Source organism: Pezoporus occidentalis, unplaced genomic scaffold (genome assembly GCF_034315485.1).
Source record: "Pezoporus occidentalis ecotype Australia unplaced genomic scaffold, CSIRO_AGI_Poc_V1 ctg25, whole genome shotgun sequence".
Lineage (NCBI taxonomy): Eukaryota > Metazoa > Chordata > Aves > Psittaciformes > Psittacidae > Pezoporus > Pezoporus occidentalis.
In genome coordinates, this window is record NW_026914394.1 from 5,517,219 (window position 1) to 5,532,316 (window position 15,098).

The 15,098-nt window shown below is 51.9% G+C and overlaps 3 protein-coding genes across 3 annotated transcripts in view; all 3 read right to left on the reverse strand.

Annotated features, from left to right (window-relative positions):
• LOC134165912 (NADH-cytochrome b5 reductase-like) overlaps positions 1-15,098 on the reverse strand; it is a 131,737-nt gene that overhangs the window by 107,099 nt on the left and 9,540 nt on the right. The window lies entirely within an intron of this gene.
• Positions 1,624-9,183, reverse strand: TTC4 (tetratricopeptide repeat domain 4). Its single transcript, XM_062623094.1, has 10 exons — positions 9,062-9,183; positions 8,851-8,968; positions 8,601-8,762; positions 7,937-8,014; positions 7,036-7,160; positions 6,662-6,748; positions 5,566-5,780; positions 4,308-4,389; positions 3,261-3,343; positions 1,624-2,310 (listed from the first exon to the last, which is right to left on the reverse strand). The coding sequence occupies exons 1-10, from the start codon at positions 9,134-9,136 to the stop codon at positions 2,211-2,213; spliced, it is 1,125 nt and encodes a 374-aa protein (XP_062479078.1). The 5' UTR covers positions 9,137-9,183; the 3' UTR covers positions 1,624-2,210.
• On the reverse strand, positions 10,398-11,792 carry PARS2 (prolyl-tRNA synthetase 2, mitochondrial). Its single transcript, XM_062623095.1, has one exon. The coding sequence runs from the start codon at positions 11,758-11,760 to the stop codon at positions 10,399-10,401; it is 1,362 nt and encodes a 453-aa protein (XP_062479079.1). The 5' UTR covers positions 11,761-11,792; the 3' UTR covers position 10,398.

Sequence of the window (15,098 nt, forward strand, 5' to 3'; positions counted from 1 at the left end):
TCCCTACCTGTGGCAGGGGGTTGGAACTGGATGAGCTTTAAGGTCCCTTCCAACCCAAACCAGTCTGGGATTCTATGATTCTATGGATCAGGGAAGCATCCCAGAAATGCCAAGAAGCTTTCAGCAAAGAAAAAGCTGTGAAGACAGCAGAGGATTTACCAGTCAGTGCTGCAGGTGGGATCCAAGCACCTTTTGCAGTACGTGATGCTACCAGAGATGGTTTCAAGGACCTGATTTTATAGGTCCCTAAATAACCACATGAAATTGATATATGAAATCACAGTGTGTACGTATCTATTTTGCAGGGGGAGTGGGATGTAATTAGATGGCTGCATCTCTCTCCAGGCTATTCCCCCGCTGTAACTCATGCCCTGAGGCGGCTGGCCAAGGGGAGGAGGAGGGATGAGGCAGGCAGCACAATTGATGGGCTGCTCCCAGAGCTTTGGTTTAATTAATTTCCAAGGAGCTCCTTCAAAGCCTCCTTCCACTTCCACCTGCTGCTGCCCCTGCTCTCCTGCTTGTGCCTTCAGGGGTCTGGGGCAGTGAGGTGAACCCTGGAACTGGCCAGGTCCTGAGGCTTTTTGGTTAAAGAGTGCAGAAACTTGTGGGTTTCAAACAGGGGATTTCTCTCTGGCCAAGAGCCCAGCACCTGGTTTTCCTCCCCAGCTCCTGGGAATGCAGATCTAAGAGGCCTTCATAGCTGGTGGGTTGTGCACACTGCTGTGGCTCTCTGCTCCAATGGGAGGTCCAGGGGAGGGGGCTTTGCCCCAGGACCTACCCCTCCCTCACCAGAGGAGGCCATGGAAATGCTGCAAGGGCTGGGGCAGCTCTGCTCTGGAGCCAGGCTGGGAGAGCTGGGCTGGGTCAGCCTGGAGAAGAGAACAATCCTTAAGAGCACAAGCTCTTCCTCTACTACTTCCCCATCACCCCACTCGTGCTGATGGGGAATGATCACTCAACCTGACTCTGTTTGCCATGTACCACCCCAACAAGCTGCTCAGTGATGAACAGAAAACCCAGGCAGCCTCTTGCTTTAAAACACGGGCTGGCTGCAGCCCAGATCCCTTCCTCTGCAGGGTCCTGCTCTGCTCCACTGCGGCTGGTTCACAAACGATGGCAAGGCTCACATATGGCTCTGGTTAAAAGAAACGAGCAGCGAGCCCTGTAAGAGGGGCTGGGGGAGAAACTTGAGCTTTGGAGATTAAATTTCAGCATCCTCAGGTGTGGATAATTTTACTGTATTTGTGCATGGTGCAGAAACTGAGGAAGAGTGAAATGCAAATGCTTTCTTTGGAGTTGTCTCAAGCCAGCCTCCATCACCTAAGCAGGAGTGTTCACAGCTGAACAGCTTTCTAATGCCCCGTGCACTACCTGTGTCTCAAACTGCAGCTTATTTCTGCAGTCCCAGAGAGAATGCAGAAGAAATGAGAGAGTCAGCATTTAATTCAAAGTAATCCTAAATGCTAATGCAGAAGCACAGAAGACCCTGGATGTTGGCTGTACCAGTAAGTATAATGGATAAGGTTGCTGCATTTGGGTTTAGACTTAACTGTTTGTCATTCTCTTGTCGTTTTCGGGAGGTGAGAAGAATTTCTTGTCTCATTTACTAGGCAGAAGCCAGTCTACTTGAAAATAGACATGTTTATTTCCAGGTTCTGCAGGACAAGGGGTAAGGCAGCAAAAGGGTCAGTAAAACACACTGCTCAGAACAAAGAGCTCTGCTTTACCCTGGCCAGCAGCAGAGCCAAGCAGTGAAACAGCAGCTGCTTAATCCCAGGCAGGAATGTGACTGCTGCAATCCACCCTGCTGCAAGAGGCAGGAATCTCCCTATCTCACTGCTGTTAAACCCCAGCAACTACAGCCCACCTCCAAGGCAATCCATGACTTTCCACAGGTAAGGAAGTGCATTCCCACTGCTGTTGCTTCAGCTGCAGCCGGTGTTTGGCACTGCTGCAGGTTTGTTTCAAAACCACACGCAGCCCATCACAGAGGAGCCCCTCTGCAAGCCAGCTGGATGCTGGTTTAAACAACTCATCCCCTCTTGTAAACCCTTCACTCTCCTGTACTGCTTTCCTGGAAGACCCCCCCTGGGCCAAGCTTATTTCTCCCCTCAGTTGTACAAGGCAGTCTGGTTCAAGCAGGAGTTTGCAGTCTGGGATAACAAACAGCGGCCTCCTGCAAAGGAGTCCTCTTGTTTCACTCTTGCTCACTACAGTCGATGCACCTTCTTGCCAGAGAAGTACTTGTTAGAGTAAGGAGAACCCTTTACAAACACCAAGACTGTTGGAGTCCCAGCTTTTACAAAGTACCTGCAAAGATTAAAAGGAATCCTTTGGCTTCCTTGTAGCTGGCCAAGTGTCATGCAGAGTGAGTGACTTCCACCCAGCTCAATCGAGCCTGATCTCCCAAAGGCCAGTGACAAGCTTTTGTGCTGATTAGTGGAGCGTGTTGGAGCCAGGGCTACCCACATCCAAGGAGGAGTGTTTTATGAATCAATTCTTCTCCCAACAGCTACTTCTAATTAAACCAGATGTTACTCTCCCTCTGCAAAGAGGCTGCTTTTGCAACTACCCTTACAGACTGAAATCTAAGGGTTTATGCATGCTGTGGAGCTTTATGGAGCGACAGCTCAGACACAGCCTGCAGCAGAGGACCTAGAGCTCTGCTCCCACTGTAACAGACCAAGCCAGTTGTGCAGCAGGCTTCCTCCAGCTAGCTACAAGGTGGTGCAAGTTAACAGCACAGCCTTTACAGCAACTTCTTGGCTGCAAAAACAGCAAATTCTTCTCTCTAAATAAGTGCACAACACTTTAAAAGTCAGTGAAGCTGTGCTGCGTGCCGTGTTGGGGGCTGCTCACACAGCATTATTAACAGTGAGAGCATTGTTAACCTTCAATACACTCTCTTTATATGCTGCTGCTATTTTTTTCCCTAAAGTAGTACAGTGTAGATGGGATCTGAAACAGCCCTTTTGTGCTGCTGCTTGTGTGTAGCCCAACTTCCCTTCCCATCTCCATCCAATCCTGGAATGCGTTATCCTTGTTTTGGGGGAACAAAATCTGTAGGATGCTAAAGCCAGGCACAAAATCCATGCAGTCCTATTGCTTTATGCCTTCAAGAGTTAGGACTAATAAACCAGAGAAGATTAGGACTATTGGGAGTCCAAGATTTAGGACTGTTAAATGAGAGGACAAGCTGCACTTGGAGCCCAAAGCTCATGCATTTTGCTCTCTCTGGACACAAACAGGCACAGCCTCACCTCTCGTGCTGCAGCACTTGTAGCAACGTGTGCTCTGGGTTCAGCTCATACATTTCTTCTCTTTCTGCATCTTCAAAATAGAGCTGAAAAACATTTTGGAGGGTTATGAAATACCTAAGGCACATGAAAGCAAACTATTAAGTTGCTGGAAACCCAGTAACAACACAGCACGTATCAACTAGAGGTTTATCAAACTTCTGTAGCTTGGACCAAGTGTGTCAGATGCAAACTTCAACACAGAAACTGGTTTGTGTGAGTTCCAAGTCTTCCCTGTATAAATCAGCTTAAATCCTTACAACAGTGGCAGCAGGAGGGCTCTGCCTGTGCTCCACAGAGAAGCAATGCAAATCTACGGGCTGCTCTTTATCACGTCAAATGCAGCAATGGTATGAGCTAAACAGGTATTTGAACAAAACAAAGTAGATTTAAGAGATCCTAATCCAGCAAGTGTGCCTTAGACTGTACATATGATACCAAAGTGGAAGAGTAAGGATTGGAAAGGACCTTAAGATCATCCAGTTCCAACCCCTCTGCTACGGGCAGGGACGCCTCGCACTAGACCATGTCGCCCAAGGCTCTATCCAACCTGGCCTTGAACACTGCATCATCTTGATGGGATTAAGTGCTTAAGCACCTCCAGTTCTGAAAATAACCTGGGTTTTTAACAGTATTTTCTCATTGGTATGGAGCAACTTCACAACACAGTTTACAAAACAGGCAGCGCACCAGCTTGATGGTCTCAATCTTCATTATCACTATAAACATGGGAATCTAAGCAGTATCCCTAAATACCTTCTATTGAATACAACATAAGTGGAAGACAAAAGAACTTTCATTTTCATGAATGAATTCTGTGTCCATGTCAGCACACCTGGAAAACGTCTGAGTTTATAAAGCAAACGTAGCTCTCCAGATCCTTATTTCACATCCGTGTATGGTAAACAGATAACAGTGCCATTGCTCTCATACCCTCAAAGCTGTGTGTTTGTGTACAACACAAAACACACCAGAACAACCTTGAAACAGAAGGAAAGTCAAACTCCTCACCTCGAGATTGCTGGGAAGGTATTTTCTTTCTACGTCCCAAGGAGGTAACTCAGCAAACATCACCATTAAATGATCAATAAACCTAAAAGCCAAAACACACTTGGCTAGCTTAGACAAAGCATTCAGCTTCAATAATGTGTACAGTTGCATTTGAAGGATGGTAGAAATACATTAGCAGATTAGACAATAGATTGAAAGCAAGTTTAGATCAGTAACAGTTTCTTCCCTTCCAGCTCACTGCTTTCCCAGTGAGACCAAGGCCGTGCTATTGGATTCACACTTGAGCAGTGCAACAACAAATTATTTCCAACTCTTCATTTTCACACAGAAAAAGATGTCAAACACCCTGAATTTTGTCCAAAATCGATTCTCCTTCTACATGGTCCCATCAGCACCACACTTCACCAGATGAGAGTGCTGAGAATACACCTGCGTGTCAGAGGCTTGTTTAGTTTGGTGCTTCAGGAGTGCTGGTGGCCAGTTTGTTCCCATTTTTGCTTCCTTTGGTCACTCAAAGATGTAGTGAACACTACCATGTAAGAACCACACTTTACTAACCTGCTTGCACTGGAATTTTAAGTCCTAGACTTAGTAGATGTGAGGAATACGAATCTCCCTGCAGAGAATAAAACCCCCAAACTACAAATTCCATGTTTGTTTAACACTGCGAGCTCAGAAACTGAAGTTAACATCAAGACAAGTGGAAGTCCCACCTTACCAGTCACTTGTTTATAGTCTGAAAGGGCTACAGCACTTCAGAGCCTGCTTTCAGCCTGCTGAAAGCCCTGGGGAAAACTATGGGATCACTGGTGGTTACAAGAGATCCCTTTTGGTAGCTCTTTGTAAGAGTTAATTCTTTCTGAGACCCAGTATTATATTAGAGGGCTTCAAAACAGCACCTTAACAAACCTCGGGCATGCAGATGGGTTACAAGTGTTATTGCACTGCTCTCAGCTTGCACTGCAAAGCTGTTTATCACACTGGCTTAACATGCTGTATTTCTTTGAGCTATAAATTGAGCTCATTTTAGCACTGAGATTTTGCCCATCATATTTTAAAGCTTGTTTGTAAATCACAGAATATTCAGGCTGGAAAGGACCTCAGGAGCTCATCTAGTGCCACCTCCTGCTCCAATGCAGGGTCAGCTATGAGATTGGAAATCTGGAACTACTTCATTAGCATGGCAGTGTTTCACTTGCTGTCTGTTCTCATCTATTCAAACATCTCCCTGCAAGAGTGCTGCTGACAGTGCATTTACCTGGAGTTCTCATGGAAAGCCACAGTGAAGTCTGTTTGCTCGTGCTCAGGGTACAGAAAGAGGACAGGCCAGTTCAGGTTGCCATCAGCATCTAAGTGCACCTTTGCCCCTGTGGCGTTGTCAGACTGGAACCCATCTAAGGATATCTCAGCCAGGCCATCTGATATTTCCTCTTCTTCATTTGAAGGCTCAAGAACCAGCTTGATATTTCTTTCCTGGAGGGGAGGAAAGACAAGAGAACTCCCCAAACAACCAAACACCAAACGTGGTGGGGAGAACAAGAGTAAAACAGCAGTCAGGAAAAGGACAAATTGTGTTATTCTAGTTAACAAATCAGCTCTTAAACATGCTATCAAAAGCTTTCCTACAGTATCAGACTCGAGTGACTGGTATTCCCAGTAGAATCCAGAACCTCAGCCAGACACCCAGGCTCCTCTTAAAACGGATGAGAGGTGGGGATCCAGAGAGCCTGCATGCTGAGAGGACAGCCTGAGATAACATGGGGAAAGGGATTCATCTAAATCCTGTTCTTTGGGGTCTCTCAGGTATAGCTTCAGGGTGCAACTACATGCACCAGCTCCCAAGAACACCCATTCTTCCAGAGAACTGAAGGAAGCTCCCTCCTGTCTTTGGAAAGACAAACACAGAGCAGGAGATCTGACTTTATATAATAACCCAAAATATTTACACATAGCCCAGACTTTTGCTGAGGAAGGAGATGGTCCAGGATTGATTCCTTTCTCTACCCTACCAGATGCTTATCTTCTATCCTTCCACTGAAGTAATGTCCATCAACAGCAAAGAAAGCAAGGTTCACTGAGCCAGTGTGATGCTACAGCCCAGCAGCCAGAACACTCTCTTGGGTGCTCAGTCCATCTCCTAACACTGGGTTTGTATTTTGCATTAGTTGTTACCTGAAATATGGCAACCTGAGAGCTGGGGCTTGAGCCACACAGATAAGGAGAATCATGTTTTTAACTCAGTTTTTGGCTCTAGACCTCAAAAGCCTGTGTACAAGAGTAACATCTTAGAGACAAGACAGCTCTTAAAACACCCAAACCAAACCACACAAAACCACTCCCTCTCACCGACCCACCTTTATTGCTGCAAGCAAAATTTCCTTTTCACACTGTTCCTTCTTCTCCATCACCTTTGCTTTCCGTGCATCCCGCTCCTGAGCTCGCTACATGGAAGAAAAGGTTGCACCATGGTCACACACAGCAAATCAATGCCCATCACTGCTCTACCCTGCAGTGGAGAAATCAGCTCAGAACTCCAGAAGGGTCCCCTCTGGCTCTTTCCCCTACACATCTCAACACACACAATATGGAACCACCACTCAGTTTTATTTGGGGATATTAAACTACACAGAAACTGGTTTGGAGCACTCTTCAACCAAGGATCCCAAAGTGCTGTTTGACACAAAGCAGGTGACAAGCACTGTAGGCACCAGTCTGCTTTCATATTTACCTTTAATCTGTCAGCTTTAGCTCTCACTTCCAGAAGCTTTTTCTCTTTTGAATCTATTTGCAAGCCCTTCTCACACCATGCTACAGCTTCAGAGAAATTCTTTAGTTCCATGTGACAGAGGGCTCCTGGAATGATTTAAGATTTTAAGTTTCTAGTCTAGGAGTCAGTACACAACTACTATACAAAGTGGTGCTTATAAAGACAGCATCAGCCCTGGTGCTTTCAAGAGGCACACACAGCAGCACGTGCGTGTGTCATGTTTGACTGCAGGCTTCCAGCAGGTCAGCTGAGAATAACATCTAACGTATTTCAGTAGTTCTTGCATCATTTGCTTATTTACTCACAGAAATCAGCAGAATGATGCTAGAAGTGCCTGTTACAAGCAAAATGATATCGTTATAATTAATATTTCAGTATTTGTCTCATAAGGAAAAATAAAGTGGCAATTTCCATGGAGTGAGAAACGCTGGGAGAGTGGAAATAATCAAAGCCCAAAAACTAGAGCTGTGGAAAGCAGCAAAAGTTATGCTGTACTCTATAGAAACAGGCCCAATGCCTCTGGCAGATACAGAAGCTGAAGTGCAAAGAGCAAAAGGACAGTGTTTTGGCTGAAAACCCAAAGCAAAACGCAGAGCTCTGATTTGGGGAGACACAGCAATAATAACACAAGATATCCCTTACAGTAACTGCTTCGCTTTTCTGAAATGAATACTGTCCTGAAACAGTATGATGTTCACTCACAATAATTTAAGGTTATTTAACACAGAGACATGCACTGAGACAAAGCAACATCTAAAAGTCTGTTCCAGGGCTTCAAAGGGTAAGAGCATCGTGCTTAAAGCTAACATGTGCAAAGCTGCGTGGAAACTATGTTCCTTGCCCTCCATGCTTAAACTCTTACCTCTTATGACTGCTTTGAGGTGGGTGGGCTTTAGTTTTGTTGCTTGGATGGCATCATGGAGAGCAGAACGGTAGTTACCTACAAAGCAAAAGGAACTGCTCAGAACCTTCCACTGACACGTAAAATCTACCCAGATCCCCAAATGATAAAATAGCTCATGTGGAGACTCTGTAATTCACTGGTTCTACAATCACTGTGAGGAGAGTGAAGAAAGGAAGAGCAAACAAAGAGCAAGAAGCGAAAGGACAGGACTCCATCATTCAGGGAAGAGGTAAGTAACATGACTGTGAGCAAACCACCTCCCAGCTGCAACACACAACAGCACTGAAAGGCCAAGAACACCTTCTCTTCTGCACAGATGCTGTTGGTAGGTTGGGTGGTAACTCGAGAAGGACACGACCAGAAAAGAGGAATACAATGTGCTGCTTAAAACAGATTTCTGGGGTCAAGAGCATCCTCCTGCAGCTCCAATCACCCTGTGAATGTGTTCAGCATCAGCCCTACCAGAAGGGATGCGATACCGGACCTCCTGGTCACCAACAATCAGAGCCACCAACACTGGAAGCAGCCAGGACTGCAGTGACCATGCCCTGATGGGGTCTGCAGTCCCTAGGGACATGGGGAAGCAGCCTGGCCTGAGGCAGGCGGGCATGTGCCCCGTTACCCAGGTAGAACTGCGCAGCCCCTCTGTTTGTGTGCAGCACCGCGTTCATCTCCGGGTCCTCGCACTTCTTCTTCAGCCCCTCGGTGTAGGCGATGACAGCTTTCTGGTACTCCTTCTCCCTGAAGTACTCGTTCCCTTCGTTCCGGTACATCCTGGCCAGCTCTGCAGGGAGCAAAGAGCGGGGACAGGGCTTGAATGGAGCCCGCAGCGCCTCAGGGCACCCGGAGCCCCGCGGAGCCCCGCTGCGCACCGGCGGGTCCCTGCTCCTCGTCGAACAGGAGGGACTGCAGGCACGCCAGGTCCGGCTGCCGCGCCGCGTCGATCTCGGCCGGACACTGCTTCATGAACATGGGGATGGCTTCCAGCTCCTGCGGGACACACACACACACACACACACACACACACCGGGGCATCAGCACCGTCCTGGTGCGGATCCCGCTGCCCCGGCCCCGCCGCCTCACCTGCTCCCACGTGTCGGGGTGCAAACCGCCCCGGTACCGCGGACCCGAGCCGTCCGTCCCACCGCGCTCCGCCATGACGCTGCCGCTACGGCCCGCCCCGCGCCTGCCGAGAGATCCGCCCTCAGCCCCGGCTCCAGACACGTCAAACCCGGCCTCCAGCATCCTCAGCCCCGGCCTCTCCGCCTGGGGAAATAAGGAAGCTCGGGAGGGATCTTATCGCTCCGCCAGGAGGATGCTGCTAGGAGGTGGGGATCGGTCTCTTCAAGTGACAAGCGACAGGACAAGGGGAAACGGCCTCAAGCTGCCCCAGGGCAGATTTAGATGGAGATGAGGAGCAATTCCTTCCCCAAAGGGTGCCCGGGGCAGTGCTGGAGTCACCATCCCTGGAAGTGCTCATAAACTGCATAGCCGAGACCCTCAGTGGCATGGGTTAGTGGTGGCCTTGGCAGTGCTGGGATAATGGTTGGACTTGATGAGCTTAAAGGTCTTTTCCAACCTGGTTGGCTCTGATTTCACCAGGGGCACGCTGCAGCGGGCACATACAGCCAGGATATCACTGCTTTGCGGGGCAGCGTGACTTACAGCTCATAGGGAACAATGTGGCCTGGACATTTTTATCCCCAGGCTCTGTACGTCCCCAGACTTCATGTTTCCTTGGTGTTTTGTTTCTTGTGGTGGTATTCTTATCATCATCATTATTATCATTTGGTTGGTTGTTTTTAACCTGTCAAAGATTCTCTACCACTCCGAGGCTGCATCCCCAAACCCACACCATCCCCACACAAGCCCAGTGGACCCAGGTTGTCTCACCAGCCAGCCAGACTGGGATGCAGTCCCTGACACCACTCTCCCCCTCAATTCCTGCACATCTGCAGCACTACGGCGTTCTCAAACCGAACAAGGCTCTGGAGTTCACCATTTTGCTTTAATTAAGATTAACCTCCACCTTCATAGAACCTGCGTGTCTCCAAAGACACAAACAGAGGAAAGGTGCCTTCCTTCCTCTCCCTCTTAAAATCCTTCATGCCGAGAACTTGGTGCCTAAAGAGGAGGGAAGCCCTCCTGTCTGCCTTAGCCAGCACTCACACAGCCACACGTGCTGGTTAAAGCAGCTCAAGCACCTGCAGCCAAGAGAGAGAAATGTCCCCAGCCCCACTGGGGAACATGGGCTGACCCCAGCTCAACCTGGTTGCAGGACACTGTGGCTGGCTCCGATGTGAGCTGGATTCAGCTCCATGCACCCAGAGCCAGACAACCTGCTGCGTGTCCTTGCAAAGGAACCAGAGCCATTCAGAGAGACCTCATGAAGCAACGCTGAGACATTCAGAGACAGGGATTTAAGGGACTTGCACTTTACTCAGCAACTCAATGACACCTTCCTTGCTGAGGAACAAAACCTCACCGGAGCTCTGATTCCAGACCTCAAAGACCGGTGGGTCCTCGCAAACCCTCTTCCCCGCTATGACCACGAAGGGATAACCCAGCTTGTTGGCATCCTTCAGCCTCTTGCCGATGGTCAGCTGTGTCCTGTCATCCAGCACCGAGTCCCCAGCGAGGTGCGGCAGCGCTTCGGCCATGTCGTCGTACACCCGCTCCAGCAGCGCAGCGCCCTCCTCCTCCTCCTCCCTGCTGCCCCTCTTGGGGGGGATGAAGCAGAGCTGGTAGGGAGCGATGAGGCTTGGCCATCGGATGCTGTCCTCCGTGGAGAGCACCTCGATGGAGGCCGCCAGGATGCGAGTGATGCCCAGGCCATAGCAACCCATTTCTGCCAGCAAGGGCTTGTTCTCTGGGGAGTAGAAGACAGCATTGAAGACCGAAGAGTACTTGGTGCCCAGGTAAAACGTGTGCCCCACTTCGATCCCTCTGGTCTGGGTGAGCTTCCCCCCGCACGTGGGGCACGACGTCTGCTCCCCGTTTAACGTCTCCACGTTGGCCGCAAAATGTCCTTCGGGGCACAGCACCAGCCTGTCCTCGCCGATGTCTGCCGGCACCTGGAACTCATGGGACATGGAGCCACCGATGCTGCCCGTGGCCGCCTGCACTTTGACGAAGGGCAAGCCCAGGCGGCCGAGGAGGCTGCCGTAGGCACCGCACACCTCGCGGTAGGTGCTCCGAGCCGCCTCCTCGCAGGCGTCGAAGGTGTACATGTCCTTCATGTAGAACTCCCTGCTCCGCAGCAAGCCGAACCGCGGCTTGGGCTCATCCCGGAACTTCCTGCTCACCTGGTAGAGCCGCAGCGGGAGCTGCTTGTGGGTCAGGCCGCTCTGAGCGGCCACCAGCTCCGTCACCACCTCCTCGTGTGTGGGGCCCAGGCAGTAGCTCTTGCCGTGCCGGTCGCAGAGCCGGAACAGCTCCCGGCCCATCCGCTCCCAACGCCCGCTAGCACGCCACAGCTCGGCGGGGCTCAGGCTCGGCATGCTCAGCTTCTGCCCCGCCACCTCCCGCATCTCCTCGTCCACCACCTTCACCAGCTTCTCCATGGCGCGCACGCCGGCCGGCAGGTAATGGAAGCAGCCGGGGCCGGACGGGTGGATGAGCCCCGCTTGCAGCATCAGCCGCTGGCTGCGGCAGGCGGGTTCCCCGTCCGCCAAGGCCTCGCCGCCCGCCTGCAGGTTGCGGGGCTGGAAGAGCCGCGACAGCAGCAGCCGCCGGGCCCGCAGCGGAGCCGGGGCTCGCCATTGCCGCACCGCGGAGCCCATGGCGGGCCGCCGGCGGGGGGCGCCCTCTCACGTGGAGGGGGGAAGCCCGTCCGCCGCCGCCCGGAAGGCGGAAGCGAGCGGGTGAAGCTCTATGGTTCCGACGGGTTGGCGGCGGGCGCCACCTGCCGGGCGGGCGGGCGGGCGGGCGGCAGGAGCGTGTGTGTGGCCCCCGCCGTTGGGTACCGCTCGCAGCAGCATCCCGATGGATGCGCCGAGATCCCGCAGCCGGGCTGCAGGGGGGGAACGGGGTTGTCCTCGGCTGCGGTGCAGACCGGCCCCGGGGGATGCTGCCGCTCCAGGGAGAACGCTGCTGGGGTTTGGTGGCCCCTGAGCATCACAGCTCTGCTGTCCTGCGGCTGGGATGTGGGGGAGGCAGGGGACAACCCAGGCTCCCTCCTGCCCTGCTGGGATGGGAGGTGGAGGTTCAGAGGGGCCTCAGCAGGCAGCCAGCCGTGGGCAGGGGATGGAGGTGGACAGGCATTGGCAGCAGGGGCAGCAGCAGGGCTCACACAGGGATTTGTCTATTGCTTGTTTTAATTAACAAGGTTTTAGAAAACTGAGAAGGTGCTGGGAGCTCATGGGAGAGGCTTTGCTGCCACCCCAATGACTCGGAGGGACCGTGACTTCTCCTCCATCCTGCTTTTGGAAGAGTCAACCTTCATCATCTCCAGTCATACCTCCAGCAGCAGCTTCCTCGGCTCCATCCTTCCCAATCAATCATGGCTTTGGAGAGCCGGATCACCTGCAGTGTGTGGTTGCAGCAGACCACCCCCAGCTCCTGCTCCAGGCCCTGCAGTGGGAATTTCTCCTCATCTTTCTGATGCTCCACCTCCTGCATCAGCGTTTCTGTCTTCAGCCTCGCCTGACCAAGGAGCACAGGCAGTGTCTCCAAGAGGCACTGCAGGCTCTCAGTGGAGCCTGCTTGAAGCAGCTTTTCAGCCGCACAGGTGTTTGCCCAGAAAAGCTACAGTTTGGATGGGGTATCAGACTCCATGGCTTTGTGCAGGAGTTTCATCCACCAGGAACAGTTCTTGCACGGTGTCCCTCATGTAATAGCAATAAATAATAAATGGAGGAGGGCAGGACAAAATGAGGCTGTCAGGAGAAAACAGAGACCGGCGGCTGCCTCTGAGGATGACATTCCCCATCGGGCTCTGGGGAGAGGAGTAACAGCCTGCCCCGTCTTATTGTGTTCCAGATCTCACAGATACACCTTCATGTGGTCTGGAGAGCAGAGGATACTCATCAGACTGGGCCCAGCTGATGGAATGGAGTGAGTCCCAACCACTGGCACCCATCAGGTCAGCTTGTTGGCCATGCCAAGGTACACCAGAGTGCCAGGCCAGCTTACCCAGCTCCAGCACCCCGGTCTCCAAAGCGTGACCCCAGGCTGGCTCGTGGTTGACAGTACCGGGAAGGGCAGTGAAAGCTTACCCTGATTTGATTCCTGGTGATCATGGGGTCCTTGGAAGCAGCCAATCCATCTGCTCCCCTTCTAGGCTCGGTCTCAAGACACAGGGGCAGCATCCCCTAACGTGTTCAGGGGTTGACCCCCTTGGCCATAGGAGTGCGCCTGGGGCCAGGCTGAGAAACCAAAAGCCTTTTTCTGACATCATTGCAGCTCTCTCTGGTCCAACCTGGCAGGCAGACATCACCTGGCACCCAGTGACCACCTCCACACTGCACTTTTCAGCCTCCTGCCTCGACCCCAAAGGATGTTAAACCTCAAAGGATGTTAAACCTGGATGCTCATACAACCGGGAAGAGTGGTTGTAAGCGTGTACTGAAGGAGAGGAGATACCACTTCACTGAGCCTCATTTTATGAGGAGTTAAATGATCCTGTTTGAATACAAAGAAGTGAGTCCTTGTTTTAAAATGGGGTTTGAAGAGATCTTTGTGATTCTTCTATGATAGGAAATACAAATGTTAACTGTAACGTGTGCTCATGTTTACAGGGGACTGGAAATGAGCAAAACTAAGGGGTTAAAGAGCACATTTTGATGTTGCTGGGTGATTTTTGAGCATTAACGTTCCCAACTAGCTCACCCAGCTCTGTGAGGTGACTCTGTGTGATCCAGGGGGAAGTCCCCCAGTGCCAGAGCCAGGATCTGACCTGGATTTCCTGGCTGCCAGGTAGCAACTTCCCTCCCAGCCCTGCTTGCCCTGGTTTTGTCAGGCAGTCTCTGCTCCCTGTATGTGTCTCCCAGTCCAAAAGCAATGCCAGGCTGGCTGGGAGAAGCTCTGTGGCTGCCTCGGGGGCTGGAGGAGCAGGACAGGTCCCTGTGAGAGGGGACCAGCCCATACTTTGGACACACAGCACACTGTGCTGGCCCTGACAAAGACTTCCTGGGTGCAGGATGCCTGCCAGCTGAGCTGTGGGTCCCACAGGAGCTCCGGTGCCACATTCCCTATCCCTTTGGCCATCTCTTTGCCCAGGAAGTGGAAGGTTTCACCAGGCAGTTCATAGCAGGAGGGTTGTCTGTCACCATTTCTATTGCCTATAAGGACCCAGGGATGTTGGTCCAGCTGAACATGAGCCAGCGGTGGCCAAGAAGAAGCCACCATCATCCTGGCCCCTATCAGCACCAGTGTGGCAGCAGGGCCAGGGCAGTGATCGTCCCCCTGCATGGGGCCCTGGTGAGGCTGCACCTTGAATCCTGTGTTCAGCTCTGAGTCCTTCACTACAAGAGAGACATTGAGGTGCTGGAGCGGGGCCAGAGAAGGGCAATGGAGCTGGTGCAGGGCCTGGAGCACAAGTGTGATGGGGAAGGGCTGAGAGACCTGGAGGGGGGGGTTCAGTGTGGAAAAGAGAAGGCTCAGGGGGGACCTAACCCAACCCAGCTGACTCCATGAGTTGTGCTTCTATCACCTGCCAGAGAAGCAGACCGCGTTTCCACCAGTGACTCACTGCCTGCTGCGCTGATCAAAGGCACAAAACCACCTTGGATTGATCCTCTGGTGCCATGCTTTAACCGGGAGGGTTTACAAGAGCTGTGGTCTGCAGGGAAAGCTGATACCTGCTGTTAAACCAGCGGGCAGGACTGGATGCTCGGGGGCTCGGTGCCTGAAAGCCGGTCTGTGCTCCTTATTTCTTCCAGCTGTGCTGGAGGAATCCAATAAAGGCACTGCTGCCCCTGCAGCCTTTCACCATGCTGCTCGCCTGCTGCTTTGCTGGGGACTGATTTATGCCACTGGGCTCAAATGCGTGGCCTGAGAGGGGTATGTCCTGCACACGGTGGGACTGAGGGACTTGGCTGCCATATGGGGCCTTCCCTCATTGCCCTGGGGCTTTCTAGGGGTGAAAACGCTGAGGATGGGGGGGGAGATGAATGAAGGA